Source organism: Bubalus kerabau, chromosome 1 (assembly GCF_029407905.1).
Source record: "Bubalus kerabau isolate K-KA32 ecotype Philippines breed swamp buffalo chromosome 1, PCC_UOA_SB_1v2, whole genome shotgun sequence".
Taxonomy (NCBI): Eukaryota; Metazoa; Chordata; class Mammalia; order Artiodactyla; family Bovidae; genus Bubalus; species Bubalus kerabau.
In genome coordinates this window covers 56728330-56744902 of record NC_073624.1, presented here as the reverse complement: position 1 = coordinate 56744902, position 16573 = coordinate 56728330, and the positions used below count along the sequence as shown (strand labels likewise).

General features: G+C 39.7%; 1 protein-coding gene across 9 annotated transcripts in view; it reads left to right on the top strand.

Moving 5' to 3' along the window:
* MYBPC1 (myosin binding protein C1) overlaps positions 1–16573 on the top strand; it is a 101353-nt gene that overhangs the window by 8545 nt on the left and 76235 nt on the right. For 7 of the 9 annotated variants that reach the window (XM_055575524.1, XM_055575571.1, XM_055575587.1 and 4 more), the window contains exons 2-6: positions 10994–11035; positions 13464–13505; positions 14296–14337; positions 15112–15153; positions 15954–15995. In XM_055575524.1, coding sequence (XP_055431499.1) covers positions 10994–11035; positions 13464–13505; positions 14296–14337; positions 15112–15153; positions 15954–15995 — 210 coding nt within the window. The remainder of the gene's footprint in view (positions 1–10993; positions 11036–13463; positions 13506–14295; positions 14338–15111; positions 15154–15953; positions 15996–16573) is intronic. The other 2 variants (XM_055575552.1, XM_055575595.1) reach the window with 1 other exon arrangement.

Below are 16573 nucleotides of genomic sequence, written 5' to 3'. Positions count from 1 at the left end.
GCATTAAGATTTCTCTTCCCACCCGGGGTGCTATTGGCAGGTGGGGAGTTTTCCTCTGGTCAGAACATTTCTGAGATAGCCACATAAAGAACTCTCCATGACCGTGTATGAATACAGTGGGTGATTGATTGAGTGGCGGTGTTTACTGCTGTGGAATTTTATTTTTATGACCCCACCTGGCATCAGGCCTGTCGTTCCTCTATTTTTAAAAAGTCACCCAACGTGAGGCTCCACAAGGCTTGGGAAAGGCCTGTAAGTGGTTTATTCCGATAACCCTATAACCACAGAAGAGTGATATGATTGTAGGGATGGTCTACTCAGGAGCAGACCCGTCAGGGAAAGACAAAATGGGTGAAAGGGAGAAATTGTTAATGATTCAAATCATTTTTTACCTGTGCTAAATTTTTAAACTTCAGCTTGAGGAAAGCTTCTTCTATACCACTATACCCACCTAGGTTACTCCCAACCATCACTTTGTTCTTTAAAATATATTAAGAAGAACAATAAAGAGACAAGTAATCAGATCTTAGCAAAAGATCTCATTTTCATCCAGCCCCATGTTAACAGCGAGATGCTATTTGTTGCTCTGTGATAATCACCAGACTTTAATCTTCCTGTGTGGAATGACATCTTAAGTTAAAACCATGTAATTTGAACAATGGAAGAGCAAGTTAACTAGGAAAGGGAAAAAACCCTGTGGATTCAGGGAATTTCCATCGAGTTAACTAATGAGTCATCGAAAATTTACTACTTGATGTACAAATAGACTCCACCTATTCACAACCTTAAAATATAGTTTTGGGGGATATGTGGCCACAGTAAATATTAATAAATATTAAATTGACTGAATTGAATTTTGAATAGCTGGAGTTGATGGATAGTTAATATCTCATTTTCTTCTTGAACCTTATTATTTCAACCAATTTGGATATAAACAGACTTAAGATGCAATATGTTACTCCTTGTTTTGAAAAACAAAGTACAGTGGATATAATTTAACTTTGTCATCATTTATAGATATCAGTTATCTTACCATATGATATCCGCAGAGCTCAAATTATTTGTCTTTTTGTTAATGAGGCCACATTGGTTTGTATTCTGAATTTGTGTCCAACTTTGGATAGCCTTCCTGTTTCATCCCTTGCCAGAAGGCTGCTGTCTTCTTTAATTACTCTTACTAGTCAGTGTGTGAAGCTGTCCCCTTCTCTTCCTTCTGTTGTTTGCTTTGGATCCTGGCCAGGTCAATAATCTAGTTGAGCAGGACTACATTGCAGAGTACCCCATTTAAGGAGGCACTCATTCTCAAGGTCATGCAAATGCAAGGTCCAGACCTGAGTGTCAGTGCCTCTGTAAGTGATGCTCCCTAGTCACCTGGCTCCCCTCACCCTAGTTCCAGTTCCAGGGCTGGGGACCCAGGTGAGAGGTCTTCTCTTGGGAGTAAAGCATTTGAGCTCTGAGAGTGCCAGGTAGGAGGAGCTTGAGACAATTAATTTTGCTCTTCAGAAGCCCTTATAATTTGCTGATCAGCAGCTATTATCTGGATAAGTAAGGTTGCTAGATAGCTGAATTCTAAATAAGGGAGGTGATACTAGACAATATCACCCTTTTGTTCCTATTAATTATGTACACTGTAGAATAAGTTACTGCCCCCAAATCAGTCTGTGACTTTTATTTTGACTGATTCACTCATTTTTATTAAGCAAGGCTATGGATTTTTCCTAAATGATGCATATGACATGAGTTTATTTTTTTTTAAGTATACACACACAAAATTATTTTCAAAGATTTACCATAAATTCTAAATAATTCTCAAACTTTTCAGTCTCAGATCAATTGGCATTCAGTAACTGCTGATGACATTAAAAAGTATCTGTTTATGTGCACTCTATTAATACTTACTGAATTTGAAATTAAAATGGATGAACTTTTAAAGCATAAGAGTACAAAGCACATGTTCTATTAGCTGCCAGAGTGTTAACATCATCATACATTATATATCTTTTGGAAAACTCCACTGCCTGTTTGTGAAAGAATTAGTAAAAAAGGCATAAAATGTCTGAGCATTATTATGAAAATAGTTTTGACCACATGGACTCCTCAAGAGGATTTTAGGGGCTCTTGGGGATCCCAGAGCATACTTTGAGAATTTCTGTTGTAAGTCAGTATATAATTGCCTCTAAAAAATGCATCAGTTCAGTTCAGTTGCTCAGTTGTGTCTGACTCTTTGCAACCCCATGAACCACAGCACGCCAGGCCTCCCTGTCCATCACCAACTCCCGGAGTTCAACCAAACCCGTGTCCATTGAGTCGGTGATGCCATCCAACCATCCCATCCTCTGTTGTCCCCTTCTCCTCCTGCCCTCAATCTTTCCCAGCATCAGGGTCTTTTCAAATGAGTCAGCTCTTCGCATCAGGTGGCCAAAGTATTGGAGTTTCAGCTTCAGCATCAGTCCTTCCAATGAATATTCAGGATTGATTTCCTTTAGGATGGACTTGTTGGATCTCCTTGAAGTCCAAGGGACTCTCAATAGTCTTCTCCAACACCACAGTTCAAAAGCATCAATTCTTCAGAGCTCATGTATAATCTCCCCTTAAATTCCAAGGTATAAAATCCGGATCTGTGGCCCATAGTGAATAGAACAGGAGACAAAACAATCATATAATTGTGAAAACATTAAATTACATCTAATTTGTGTATGAAAATCTTGATCTCTGATGCATAAGCAATATGGTCAGTGCAAATCCACTGTCATTCCTGTTTGCTAATTTTTTGGTGGCTTTTATGATTCGTATAATCAAAACTTCTCTAAGTGCAATGAATGTCCTCATGCAGACAATATTTTATATTAAAGTGGTTTCCATTGTGCTGTTATCTAGGCGTATGAGAGATGGGCTGTGACATGACTTGTGCCAGACTTCACTATCAACAATGTTTATTGTATATTTAATCCAAAAGAGAAGACAGTGCTTTAGTACCAAAAGTTACAAGAGTTGGCCAGATAAACCTTATTTACTACAATTTTTGCAATATATAAAGCATTCACATATTTTATTTCAAACCAAGAATTTGACTTTTAGGGAATTTCCTGGTGGTCCAGAGGTTAAGACTCCGTACTTCCGCTGCAGGGGATGTGAGTTTGATCCCTGGTTGGGGAATTAAGATCCCACATGCCATGTAGGGTGGCCAAAAGTAAATAAAAATTAAGAAAAAAAAAGAATTTGAGAATAAGAAATAATAATTAAGAATAGCATGCAGTTTTCTCCTACACCCCAGGTTACCAAAGGATGGTTTTAGCACATTTGTTTTATCCAAAAAAAGTGACAGAAAGCCACATAAACACAAAAAAAGACGTTTAATGATAACAACTGTTATTATATGTTCTTATTATCTTTTCTATGCCTATTAACGTATTCATATAATGTAATTATGCTCTCTGTGCTGTTAAAAGCCTAAATTAAATTGCACATGAGGGCCCATAAAATAATTTTTAAGTAAATCAAGCAGTATATTATTTGAGCAGTGAGCCCATGGGAAGAAGAGACCTGGGTTGTTTATATCATTTTGGTGTATAGACACAGAAAGAGAGGCAGATTAATGCCTCTTATTAAAACTTAGCATTGTTTTCCCCATTAATGTATTGACCATGGAACCCTTGATTATGGAAAATAGAAATAGACTGCATTGGAGGGAGCCAACCATTTATGGAGTACCGGGTGCCTAGTCTTTCAGCAGAGACAAGAACCACATATGGACTGTCTCTTTCATAGCGGCCACCAGTGCCCGTCAATTAGAAGGCCCTGGCACTAACTGTGCGGGCCTGCCATTGGCGGCATACCTGTGCTTCTTACAGTAGGTGGTCATAGGAAAAATCCACCATAAATAGATCAAGCCCTTTGAAAGCATGTCAGTGTCGCAGAGGGAAAGAAAGGCTATATCCGTGAATTAGGGAGGATCAAGGACAGCCGCCCTTGCTGAAGGAGCCTTAGTTGCTGGGTCAGAGTCTGGCTGATTTTTATGTTGTCCATGAAAATATTTCCTGGGTTTAATTTTTCAGAGTATACCGATTTCTTTCTTTCTTTCTTTTTAATTCAAAACTATTTAAAGACAGCAACTTACTTAACCCTACTTCTTGAGTCCATCCTGTTGGTCTGTTTTCCAGTGGAGACAATGGGGAAGGATGGATGAGGGAGACAAAAAGCCAACTTTATTCACCTGGGAGAAAAGTCCTCCCAGGTGAATTTGCCTTTTTTTTTTTAATTGAATTTGTTACGATATTGCTTCTTTTTGTTCGTTTGTTTTCATGTTTTGGTTATTTGGGCCACAAGATAGGATCTTTGGCCACAAGATAATTTTGGCCACTTGTAGGATCTCAGCTCACCAACCAGGGATTGAACCCACACCCCCTGCATTGGAAGGTGAAGTCTTAACCACTGGGCAGCCAGGGAAGTCCCTGCCCTTTGGTTTCTGAATAAGCAGAAATATAGCAGCCATTGGAGGAGGAAATGGCAGCCCACTCCAGTATTCTTGCCTGAAGAATTCCACGGACAGAGGCGCCTGGTGGGCTCCTCTTTACAGTCACAAAGAGTCAGACATAACTGAATAAACAACAAACAACAACCTCAATAGATGCCTATTTGCTCAAATTTCAGAAATTAGGGAGCTTCCCAGGTCTTGTATTTCCTGACTGTTGCAACATGGTAAAGCTGGGTGATAATGGGATTGGCATAGTTGGTTGAGGGTTATTTGCTGAGAAAACTAGCCTAGATTTTGAAAAGGGAAATCTTCGGAAAGGCAAGAGGTGGTGCTTTTATTTATTCATTTATTTGACTTCGCTGGGTCTTAGTTGTGTCACATGGGATCAAGCTTTCTGACCAGGGATTGAACCTGGGCCCCCTGCATTAGGAGGTCAGAGTCTTAGCCACTGAACCATCAGGGAAGTCCCCAAAGCGTGTTTTGGAGGTCAAAACTCTGGTCCTAATTGCTCTTTCAAGATGGAAGGTATGTTGACAATAAGAAGAATCTAAATGATGAAGTTGGGTGTGTGCCTGGGAGAAGTCAGCCAGCGAAAGGGTCACCAGCGGGAGACACAGTGTACCCTGCGGGTAAGGCAGACGAAGAAAGCTGCCCTTGGAGTGCCAGGGGATGGTTCTTGATTTCTTGGCAGTGAGCAGAAGGGGCTTTTGTGTGGGTAGAAACAGCCTGCCAGTCAACTATATTTATAGAGCACCTGCTGTGCAGAATTTAAAAGGAGGAGGAGACAGGCCTTGTCCTCAAGAAGCTTGTGATCAAAGAAGTGCATGAACTGTGAACCCACTGCCACTCACAGTCGTGTTTGGAATGGGAGAGGATTCAGCGATACTTACGGCACAGCCTGAGCCTCCTTATTCAAAGTGTGTGTCATGACCAGCAGCACTCGCATCGGTGGGGAGCCAGTTAGACATGCAGAATCTGGAACCCCCCCAGCAGATCCCCAGAGTCAGAACCTGCACTTAACCAAACCCCAAGATGATTTGTGTGCTCATAGCAGTGTCAGAAGCACCAGAAGGACTGTGGAAGTGCTGAGTCTCAAATATTTTGAGAGAGGAAAGCCTTCTGGCTTGGTGATTAAACCCGTAGAAAAGCTACTTAATTTGCCTCTGAGATTCTTAAACACGGGCATCTCATCTTAGCCACCTTTATAAACCCCATCCTTGTTAAATTCATAGTGAGGCTCAATAAATTCCAGTTGTGTGGGAGCTTCTTTCTACAGTCCCTAGTCAGTGGGAGTACAGTGGAAATCATTGTGAATGAATTATTGTTATACAGGCAGCTAACGGATTTGGGGAATGTGCAAATGATTTCTGGAGGTGTGGGCAAAGCAGGGCATGACAAAGCCTGTCAGAGACAAACATATGAGTAAGAGAAATACATGAAGAGTTTTTTTTTTTTTAAGGCAAAAGCGGGGATGTCTCAAGGCCCCAAAATATACCCATAGTGGCTTCTTTTCAGACTAAGTCATGTGCTACTTGGCTCTCATCATTCCTGGTTCCTCATCCCTTCAGGTTTAGAATAGCTGGAATTCTTTGTTTTAAATGTCTTGAAATCTATTGACAGTTCATCTTCTTATGCTTCTTGTTCCATCAGGATTGATTTAATTGATCAATTTACTTAATTGTGCAAACTCTGTAATGCATATGTGTGTGTGTGTTGTTTGTTAAGTTGCTTCAGTCATGTCTGACTCTTTGTGACCCCATGGACTACAGTCCTCCAGGCTCCTCTATCCATGGGATTCTCCAGGAAAGAATACTGGAGTGGGTTGCCATTTCCTTTTCCAGGGGATCTTCCTGACCCAGGGATCGAACTTGAATCTCTTATATCTCCTGCATTGGCAGGAAGGTTCTTTACCTCTTGTGCCACTTGTAGAACTCATCAAAATATTAATTATTACCATTTTACAGTAGAAGAGTGAGGGGCCTCCCTCCTTCATTTAATTCTCAGATGCTTCCTCAGATGCTACTCCAATCCCAAACATGGTCTAACGTGATGTAGCCCACGAAATAAGGCAAATCTCAGGAGGTAGCATGTGAGGAAAGACAGGAGTGTCATTCTCCCAGGTGTGTCATGATGAAATCATGATCATAATGTGAGAACTATGAAAAGAGAGAGAAAGTATCTATGATGTTTATTGCATTCCCTGTCCCTGCAGGAACCCCTTCATTTCTGCCAGCAACCCTTGAGATGAGTTCTGTTGTTATTGCCATTACTCAGATGAGGAAACTGAGGCATATTCCACTCCCTGAGGCAACATCTAAATGAGGCGATGTGGCCTTGACCATCAGACCAATCAGTTCAGCTGGGGAAAACACAGTGAAATCTCTGCAAAGTCCATCAGCCCGTTTTTGCCTCCACAAGAGTGACCAGCTGAGAAGGGAAGTTCACTTCCATCCTGAAGAGGCCAGGTACCGCCTCAAGCAGACCTGGGTCAGAGGCTGGTTCCACCCTTCAGGGGCTGTGGGACCCCACAGGGCCTCAGTCCCCATCTGTAAAATGAGGATAATGATAATACTGACTCAGAGTGTTATAAGGAAGGTAGGAAGTAATATACACTAGGTCCTGCATGCAGTGAGTGGCCGATACATGGTTGTTATTTATTTATTCCTTCACTGGCTATAAAATAATGGGGTTTCTATGATTTTAAGAAGGAAACACTCTGGCTCTGCCTACTCACCAGGCAGGCATGCGTTTTCCTACTTCTGTTTGCCACTTCTACCCTAAAATGCACCAGCAGTAATACCCTATAATGTTTCTGTAGTTCTGAGTATCTGACATAGTTGACTGTTAGTGATAGATGAAATGTGGATTTGTTGGAAGTTGAACCAAGCCCTTTAAATTGTCAATTTGGTTTGTTTTGGGGGCTGTTACATAGAACCCTGGGGCTACAGAACATCACAAAATGGAAACATCACAAAAATGAAGAATACAGAGTCAGGGCATTTTTACAGTTTCAGTGTCCAAAAACATCCTCTTTTGTTTATTTAATTAGAATTCACCCTTGGCCTTTATTTCCAAAATAAGATTTTAAGCAACCACAGCTTTCCTTACAAAATGGGCCTTTGTTTACAAAGATGTTGAGGAAGCATGGCCAATTTGATAGTTCACACAGTGACTGAAGAATCCCTTGTTAATTTTTTTAATCAATTCATTTAAAGTGGTTTTAGCAATAAGAAGAGGTACTAGGGAGATAGGAAAGGAATCAAAGATGCCTGCTTTTGTTTAGTTGAGAGGGACAGGAAACATAAATACATGGGACTTCCCTGGTGATCTAGTGATTAAAATACTGCACTTCCAATGCCACGAGTGCAGGTTCAATCAGTGGTTGGGGAGCTAAAATCCTGCATGTTGTGAGGTGAGGCTAAAAACACCCCCAAAAACAAAAAAGAAACACAAATATATGGAGGCAGCTGGAAAATTATTTTTTTCCAGTTCATAAATATTTATTTAGATTTCCCTTAATTTCTCTCAATAGTGTTTTATAAAGTTCTGCATAATAATTTTACACATTTTTAATTAGGTTTATTCATAGATACTTTACTTTGTGGACTTTATTCTATAGTAAAATAATGGTATTTTTTTTTACCACATTATTTTCTAACTACCTCCAGCCTAGCAACCTTATTAAGGTAACATTATTTTAAAATATTTGTTTATAGATTCAGTTGAATTTTTTTGTGTGTGTAATAATTCCATCTGAGAAATAATAAAATAATTTTCCTCCATTGTAATCCTTCCACATTTTTTTTTCATATCTTATTGCATGATTTAGAAACAGTTAAATAATTAAGGAAAAAAGAGTGTATTATGAGGTGGTCCAGAATGCCTCCAGAATAAAGAAGGGGAACAGAATGGTATAACCAGCTCTGAGAGTCTTTAAGAGAAATGTCAAAAAAAAAACAGACCAAGATTGCCAAAGAATAATAATGGTAATAGTTACTGCTGCAAACTGTAGGGCTCTCTCTACACGCCAGGAACTGTGCTGTGCATTTTACATAGGATTAGCACCCTAAGAGCTCATTTATCTTATTATCCCTATTTCACAGATGAGCATGCCAAGACTGACAGAGATTAAGGAATTGTCCTTGATTATACAGCTCCTAAGATGTGGAGTCAGGGCTCGAACCTAGGTCTGTCTGACACAGTCACATGTAGAGAAAAAAACAAAAGGTCAGTTGGGGAGAAGATCATCACTCTTTTCAGTGGCAGAAAGGTCAGAAGGTGAAAAAAGAAACCACTCTAGAATAGAGGGGCCACCAGTGGTAGGAGGTGCCTGCCAGCCATGGCTTTGACCTTTATCCTGAGGAGTGTAGACCAACCTAGTAGGTAACGGGAGCCTTCATGAGTAGAGTAACAGGCTGAAAGAGAGTGAGAGCATACGTAAACCTGCCACCGTGGGGAAAAAAGACTAGAAGGCAGGGAAACGTGTTTTTATCTCTTCATGTATTTTTCAATCAGAGTATAATTGCTTTACAATGTTGTGTTAGTTTCTGCCATATGTGAATCAGCCATAGTAATACACATAACCCCTCCCTCTCGGAGAAACTTGTCTTAAAGGGAGCCAGGAAGAGGTCCACGGGCATTGGATGACAATGGCCCCGTCCAAAAGATAGAGTGTCAAAGACATTGGCTCCTCACTCTCGGTATTCCGATATCCATGTGCAGCCTCAGCTCACCCAAAGCTGAGAGGTCAATATTAGATTTCCATTGCCACAGTCAGAGCTCTGAAAATAAAATCCTTTGACGGAGGGTTTCATCTCCGGGCTGACACTGGCAGGAAAGATCCTTTCCATGACGTGGCAAAGAAACGAAAGCGTTTCTGGTGTGCCATCTATGGGACGCTTTGCTTTCACCATATCGCCAAACCATATCACATCTTGCCACGTTATCTTCTGCCTGTCTGTACGGTGATATGTCTTTTCTCCTTCGCTTATATTTCCCCAATAGTAAATTATAATATACTTGTTTATGGTCATTTGGATGAAAATGAAGTAATTCTGGAATTTAATTTAATTTAATGCATTTAATTTAACTTAATTAAAATGCATTTAATTGTGGAATTTATACCCGGCACAAAACATTAGTGATGAAAAAAGACATTGCTGTCTCCTGGCAGCCCTGCATTCCTCCTCTCTTCATTTGCTACTCTTGCAATGCAGGCTCCTTCTTCTGTCTCTTCCCAGCCTGCCTAGACTAAAACAGGGCACCTGACCTGCACGGTGATGATTCTCAGACCAAACTGCTTGTTGTGAGGTACTATCCTCTTTGCTTGGCAAGAGCCACTTGTGGGAAAAAAATATGGAAAATCATAGATCTGGACAAAGCTAAAACTCCTGGGATCCCACAATATGCTTCTACTACAAAAAGTTTTCTTTGATGTTTATCAAACAAAAAGTTGTTTTTTGTTTGTTTTTTTTTTTTTTAAAAAGATCACCTTCATTAACTCTCTCTTCCTGCCCTAAAGTAGGAGCAGCTGATTCAGATACTCATCACTAATTCCCTGTTCTGGGCATCCATGGGGATTCAGCAGGGGAAATTCTATGCACATTGTTCATAAGATATGCCTTTAGCTACTTGGATATACATTCTTTTATTTTACTGGAATATAATTGCTTTACAATGTTGTTGTGTTAGTTTCTGCTGTACAATGAAGAGAATCAGCTATATGTATGCACATACCCTCTCCCTCTTGGATCTCCTTCCCACCACCCTGTACATATATTCTTCAGTATAAGTTTCTTTAACAGACTTTACTGCCAGATTGCTATAATCCTGGGTACCCAAAGCCAAGTATAAAAACTCAAAACCAGAGCCCCGAGAACTTTGGATAAGTGTAGGCAAAATATCTCCAGGCATACAAACTTCCAAGAATGACTGTGACTATGAGGGGGGCTGGTTCTCTTTCCCAGTGAACAATGGTTTACTTTATGATAAGAGGAAGTGCTGCAAAGCCAGAGGACTTTGTTCTCATCATCATTCAGAAAGAGATGCTGCTGTTGGTGATGCGGTAGTGCTCTTGCTCTCTGAGGAATCTGGGGTCTCATTTTCTGAGCACCTGAGGTTCTAAGGGACATGCTTGGTACTCACTGTGTCTCATTTCAGCCTCACAGCAACCCTAAACGTATGAGATAGGTGTTGTGTCCATTTTTCCAGGAAAGGGAAACAGGCTCAGTGCCTTTAAATGCTCTGCCTGCTGCCCAAGAATATAACTAAGTAGAAGGACTTCTGGATGCCCATTTCACCCAATCTCTGTCCATTACTACACTCTGCCTCTCCTGGAAGTCTATATATCTTCAAACCACATTTAGATCCTCACCTCATGCCATACATCAAAAGACAGTGTGCCTTGGGCTGATGCATTTCCTCTCTGGAAGATGGAGTTGAGCAGAGCCTGGAGCTGTGCAAAGTAACTTTTCTCAGGATAAGAGAGACTGACACTTCTATTACTCTTTTCATTTCTAGAAAATGAAGTGCTGGCCCCAGCTCCAGCTCCACCCCCAGAAGGTGAGTAAAAAATTACAGTCTTACATGTTTAGTCTGCAAACACAGACCATCCATCCCAGCGTGATTTGTCCTCCACGGAAGCTGTGAGTATTAAGCTAACTCCTGGCTGTCACGGGTTTGTAATCATAACTGTACCTTGTGTTTATATAACTTTCTTATGTTAATCTGCTTTGAATGGCACATCATACACTTATAAAACTTATGAAGTTAGGCCAAAGTTCTTATGCTCATGCTTTCTCCTTGTGGAGGCTGAGTCTCCAAGGGGCTGAAGGATTGACAGTGCTTTTTCACACATAGCTAAAGGTAAACAGAGCTAAGGGTAAACATATATTTCTTCCTTAGTCCTGGAAGATGAGCAGCCATCTCCTTACTTGAACTGCGTCACCATCAAGAACCTCCAGAAACTCCCAGGGGAGTTTCCAGGAAGGTTTGGTGGCCTCGAAGGCTCAACAGCAAAAACTGCTCCAGTCCCTGGTACTCTGTTGTCCAGCAGGTGGCAACAGAAAACAAGCAGTAAAGAGTTCCAGTGAATTTGGCAGGTAGAGGGAGTGTCTAGCAACACAAGTGAAGCCTGCTTTTTTTTTAATCCAACACGCAAGGAAGAGAACGAGATTGGAAGAATGGCAAGTTCAAAAGGAAACTCCAGGACCATTTGTCTGCCCACTGAAATGGCCCCCACGGTGGAGGCAACCAGAATTACATGCATTTTTCTATGAAAATGGGCCTTCCTGGTGGCTCAGACGGTAAAGAATCTGCCTACAATAGGGGAGACCTGGGTTCAGTCCCTGGCTCGGGAAGATCCTCTGGGTCGAGAAGATCCACTGGAGTGGCTACCCACTCCAGTATTCTTGCCTGGGAAGTCCCATGGACAGAGAAGCCTGGCGGGTTATAGTCCACAGGGTTGCAATCACAGACCATCCATCCCAGCGTGATTTGTCTTCCACGGAAGGACTCTTAGCAAAGAGTCGGACATGATTAAGCAACAACGCTTTCACTTTTCTTTACCCATCAAGGCACCAAAGTGCCCTCTCTCACAAGATGAGAAACTGGAATCCAGTAAATAATTATTCACAGGATATTTTCCATGTGCCCTAACCCTTTAGAAGGATACAGATCTTACTGATAGCTGTGTGCAAATATACTGTATTTAGAGTGGAAGAACTCTTAGTAGGAAACATTTCCCTGTATTCAGTTTGCTTACAGTCAATTAGATAATAAAATACGGCCCAGAGAACAATTAAGTAAGATACACTAGTGGCTCAGTGGTAGAGAATTCGCCTGCCAATGCAGGAGACGCAGGTTCAATCCCTGGGTCAGAAAGATACCTTGGAGAAGGAATTGGCAACCCACTCCAGTATTCTTGCCTGGAGAATCCCATGGAAAGAGAAGCCTGGCAGGCTACAATCCATGGGGTCATAAACAGCTGGACACGACTGAAGTGTCTTAGCATTCATGACAAATAAATGAAACAGCCTCAGTGCCATTTAGTTCAAACGGGGGCAAGCTCAAGTTTAGTTTTCTTTCGAACCTACGTTTGACAGTCTTCTTAGGAACTTCTTTGGTATGTTTTCTCTTTGCACACACAGATTTATGTTTTATTTATTTTGCCAGCACTGAGGACGCTGAGAACCTGCAGGCCAATACATATATAACCTTTCCTTTCTCTTCTCCAGATCAGCAGCTCTCACTGGACCACTGCAAAGTTGCCCTTGTTATGCCGTGTTTCATATTTATTATGCAATACTGATCCCCTGTTCCTAAAACAAGTCTTATCCCAAACTCTGCTAAAATTATTCGTATTAGTTCATTCAGATTCAGATGTCTAGTCATCAATCAAAAAAAAAAGAGAGGGAGAGAGAATTCAAGGTTGAAACAATTCTTTTCTTGCATAAACCATAAGTCAGACACCATTTGTAGGTATCTAAACTATTGATAATGCAATTTTAATTAGAGATGCAAGCCAGAGGGTCTCAACAGATAAAATCTGACGTTTCAGCTCTTGTGTTGCTTTTTTTTTGCCACACAAATTAACCAAGAAGGTCTGAAGAAGGTTCTTCAAAAAGTCTATCCCTTTTTGGGGTCTAAAATGAAGTGCTCAACATTTTATACTCATTCCATACCAGCATGTTATAACATGGTCTCAGCATAGCTAAGCTATTTTAAAGAAATCTGTATTGCATGTTTCTATGTGTACTTTTTTTTAACATCAGATTTATTAGCTGTTTTTATTAAAAGTTTAATGTGACTACATTATCATTCTTCAATTCATAATAATTCACATATAGTATAATAAAGGAGTATGCAGTATCATTTCTGCTCTGTTCTGTTGTCATTAATTTCTTGATTCCCGCCTCACCTCATTGCTCATCACACAATTAAATGCTTTATTTAAGATACTTTATAAAATGTGCTTGTACTTTCCACACAGAACCAAACAAAGAGAAGGCGGCTGGAACTGCACCAGTAAAAGGTGAGTTGAAGAGAGGAAGAGTGAGGATGAATTCAACAAAGTTAGAAGCAGAAAGAGCTTGGTCATGATTGCCAAGGAGGCCCCATAGAATGTGTCCTTATTAGTTAACTATGATTCCAGATGTCCATTCATCAATTTTTAAAGACAGAGAATTTATAGTTGAAACAGTTCTTTTCTTACAGATACCATAAGTCAATCACTGTCTGCAGAATTCTAAACTCACATGATTCTAAATGGAGAGATACAAACCAGAGGGTCTCAACTGATACAATTTTATTTTTTGCTCTTGTATTTATTGCCACTCAACTCAACCGAGAAGATTAATATGGGCACCCAAATATTTTCTTTGAAACCACTGTACAGTTGCAGATTTTATCCTCAACTTTTTAATATTATCTAGAGGTCTGAACTATTGGACTTCAAACTTTCTTAAAATGTCTGTCTATTGTTGGAGTCTAAAATGAGGTGATCCATACATTATGCTATTTCCACACCAGTATGTTGTAATATGGTCTCAGCATAGCTAAGCTATTTTAGCAAAATCTATTTTGCGTGATTTTATGTACACTTTTCCCCCAAGGTGATCAGATTTATTAGCTGCTTTAATTATGTTTAATGTGACTCTCTATTATAATTTACCAATTTGTAATTCATGTATAGAATAATAAAGGAGTACATAGCATCATTTATGCTCCATTCTGTTATCATTAATTCTTCTCTCCCCACCTCCACTTTGTTGAAATGAAATGTTTAAGATACTTTATAAAATGTGCTTGTACTTTCCACACAGAACCAACTAAAGAGAAGGAGGCTAGAACTGCACCAGTAAAAGGTGAGCTGGGGGAGGAGAGTAAGACTGAATTCAACAAAGTTAGAAGCAGAAATAGTTTGGTCATGATTACCAGGGGGCCCCATAGAACATGTCCTTATTAGTTAGCTATGATTCAGATGTCTATTCATCAATTTTTAAAGAGAGAGAGAGAATTCATGGTTGAAACAATTCCTTTCTTACATATACCACAAGTCAGACACTGCAAGATTCTAGACTCATATGATTCTAAATGGAGAGATACAAACTAGAGGGTCTCAACTGATACAAACTGATGTTCTTGCTCTTGCATTGTACTTATTGCCACTCAGCTCAACCGAGAAGATTAATATGGGCACCCAAATATTCTCTTTGAAACCACTGTACAATTGCAGATTTTATCCCTGACTTTTTAATATTATCTGGAAATCCAAACTATTGGACTTCAAGCTTTCTTTAAAAGTCTAAAATGAAGTGATCAAACTTTATACTACTTCCAAGCCAGTATGTTATAATATGATCCCAGCATAGTTCAGCTATTTTAGCAAAATCTGTTTTGCATGATTCTATGTATACTTTTTCCCCAAGATGATCAGATTTATTAGCTGCTTTAATTAAGTTTATATGTGATTCTATAATTTCCCAATTTGCAATTCATTTATAGCATATTAAAGGAGTGCATAGCATCATTCATGCTCCATTCTGTCATCATTAATTCTTCTCTCCCCACCTCCACCTCATGAAATGAAATGCTTTCTTTAAGATACTTTTAAAAATGTGCTTGTACTTTCCACACAGAACCAACTAAAGAGAAGGAGGCTGGAACTGCACCAGCAAAAGGTGAGTTGGAGGAGGGAGAGTGAGGCTGAATTCAACAAAGTTAGAAGCAGAAAGAGCTTGGTCATGATTACCAGGGGGGCCCATAGAATGTGTCCTTATTAGTTAGCTATGATTCAGATGTCTATTCATCAATTTTTAAAGAGAGAGAGAGAATTCATGTTTGAAATAATTCTTTTCTTACATACACCACAAGTCAGACACTGCAGGATTCTAGACTCATATCATTCTAAATGGAGAGATACAAACCAGAGGGTCTCAACTGATACAATTTGATGTTCTTGCTCTTGCATTGTATTTATTGCCACTCAACTCAACCAGGAAGATTAATACAGGCACCCAAATATTTTCTTTGAAACCACTGTACAATTGCAGATTTTATCCCTGACTTTTTAATATTATCTGAGGTCCAAACTATTGGACTTCAAACTTTATTAAAAAGTCTGTCTCTTGTTGAAGTCAAAATGAAGTGATCAAACTTTATACTATTATCAAACCAGTATGTTATAATATGGCCCCAGCATAGCTAAGCTATTTTAGCAAAATCTGTTTTGCATGATTTTGTGAACACTTTTTCCCCAAGATGATCAGGTTTATTAGCTGCTTTAATTAAGTTTATATGTGATTCTATAATTCCCCAATTTTCAATTCATGTATAGCATATTAAAGGAGTACATAGCATCATTTATGCTCTATTCTGTTGTCCTTAATTCTTCTCTCCCCACCTCCACCCCGTTGCTTATCACACAATAAAATACTCTCTTTAACGTATTTTTTAAAGTGTGCTTGTACTTTCCACACAGAACCAAATAAAGAAAAGGAGGCCGGAACTTCACCAGGAAAAGGTGAGTCAGAGGGAGGGAGAGTGATGCTGAATTCAACAAAGCTAGAAGCAGAAAGAGCTCAGCAATGATTACCATGGAGGCCCCAAAGAATTTCTCTGCAGTATGTTTCATCAGTGTGGCTTAGAGTTCTTCCTTGGCATTTTACCTGCACAACCTAATCAACATTAACAACAAATGGTGCTTTGATCAGTTTTCATCACATTTTCAAAAGAAAAGCAGCAATGATACTATCACAAGAACTTGCTGGGATGCCCGCAAATTTATTAGTAGTTTCCAAGTTCCCATGTGCATGTGAAGGAAAAGAGATGTCTGGTCTTCTTGGGATTACACCTATTTGGAAAGCTTTCTTGATTACCCAGATTTTTTGTAATTGAATGTTTTCATGTTAGTGTGTAAACTGTTCCAGGTTTCACTAGTAATTTTGAAAACTAGAATCCTGTTTTGTAACACTTTGCATTCATGTAGATTTATAGAATGAGTTATATAGAGGGATAATACAAGTTTAAGCGAACATAATGTTACTCCTTTTTGAATTGGAAGCATTCATTTCTGTACTATTATTCTAGTCTCACTTTATA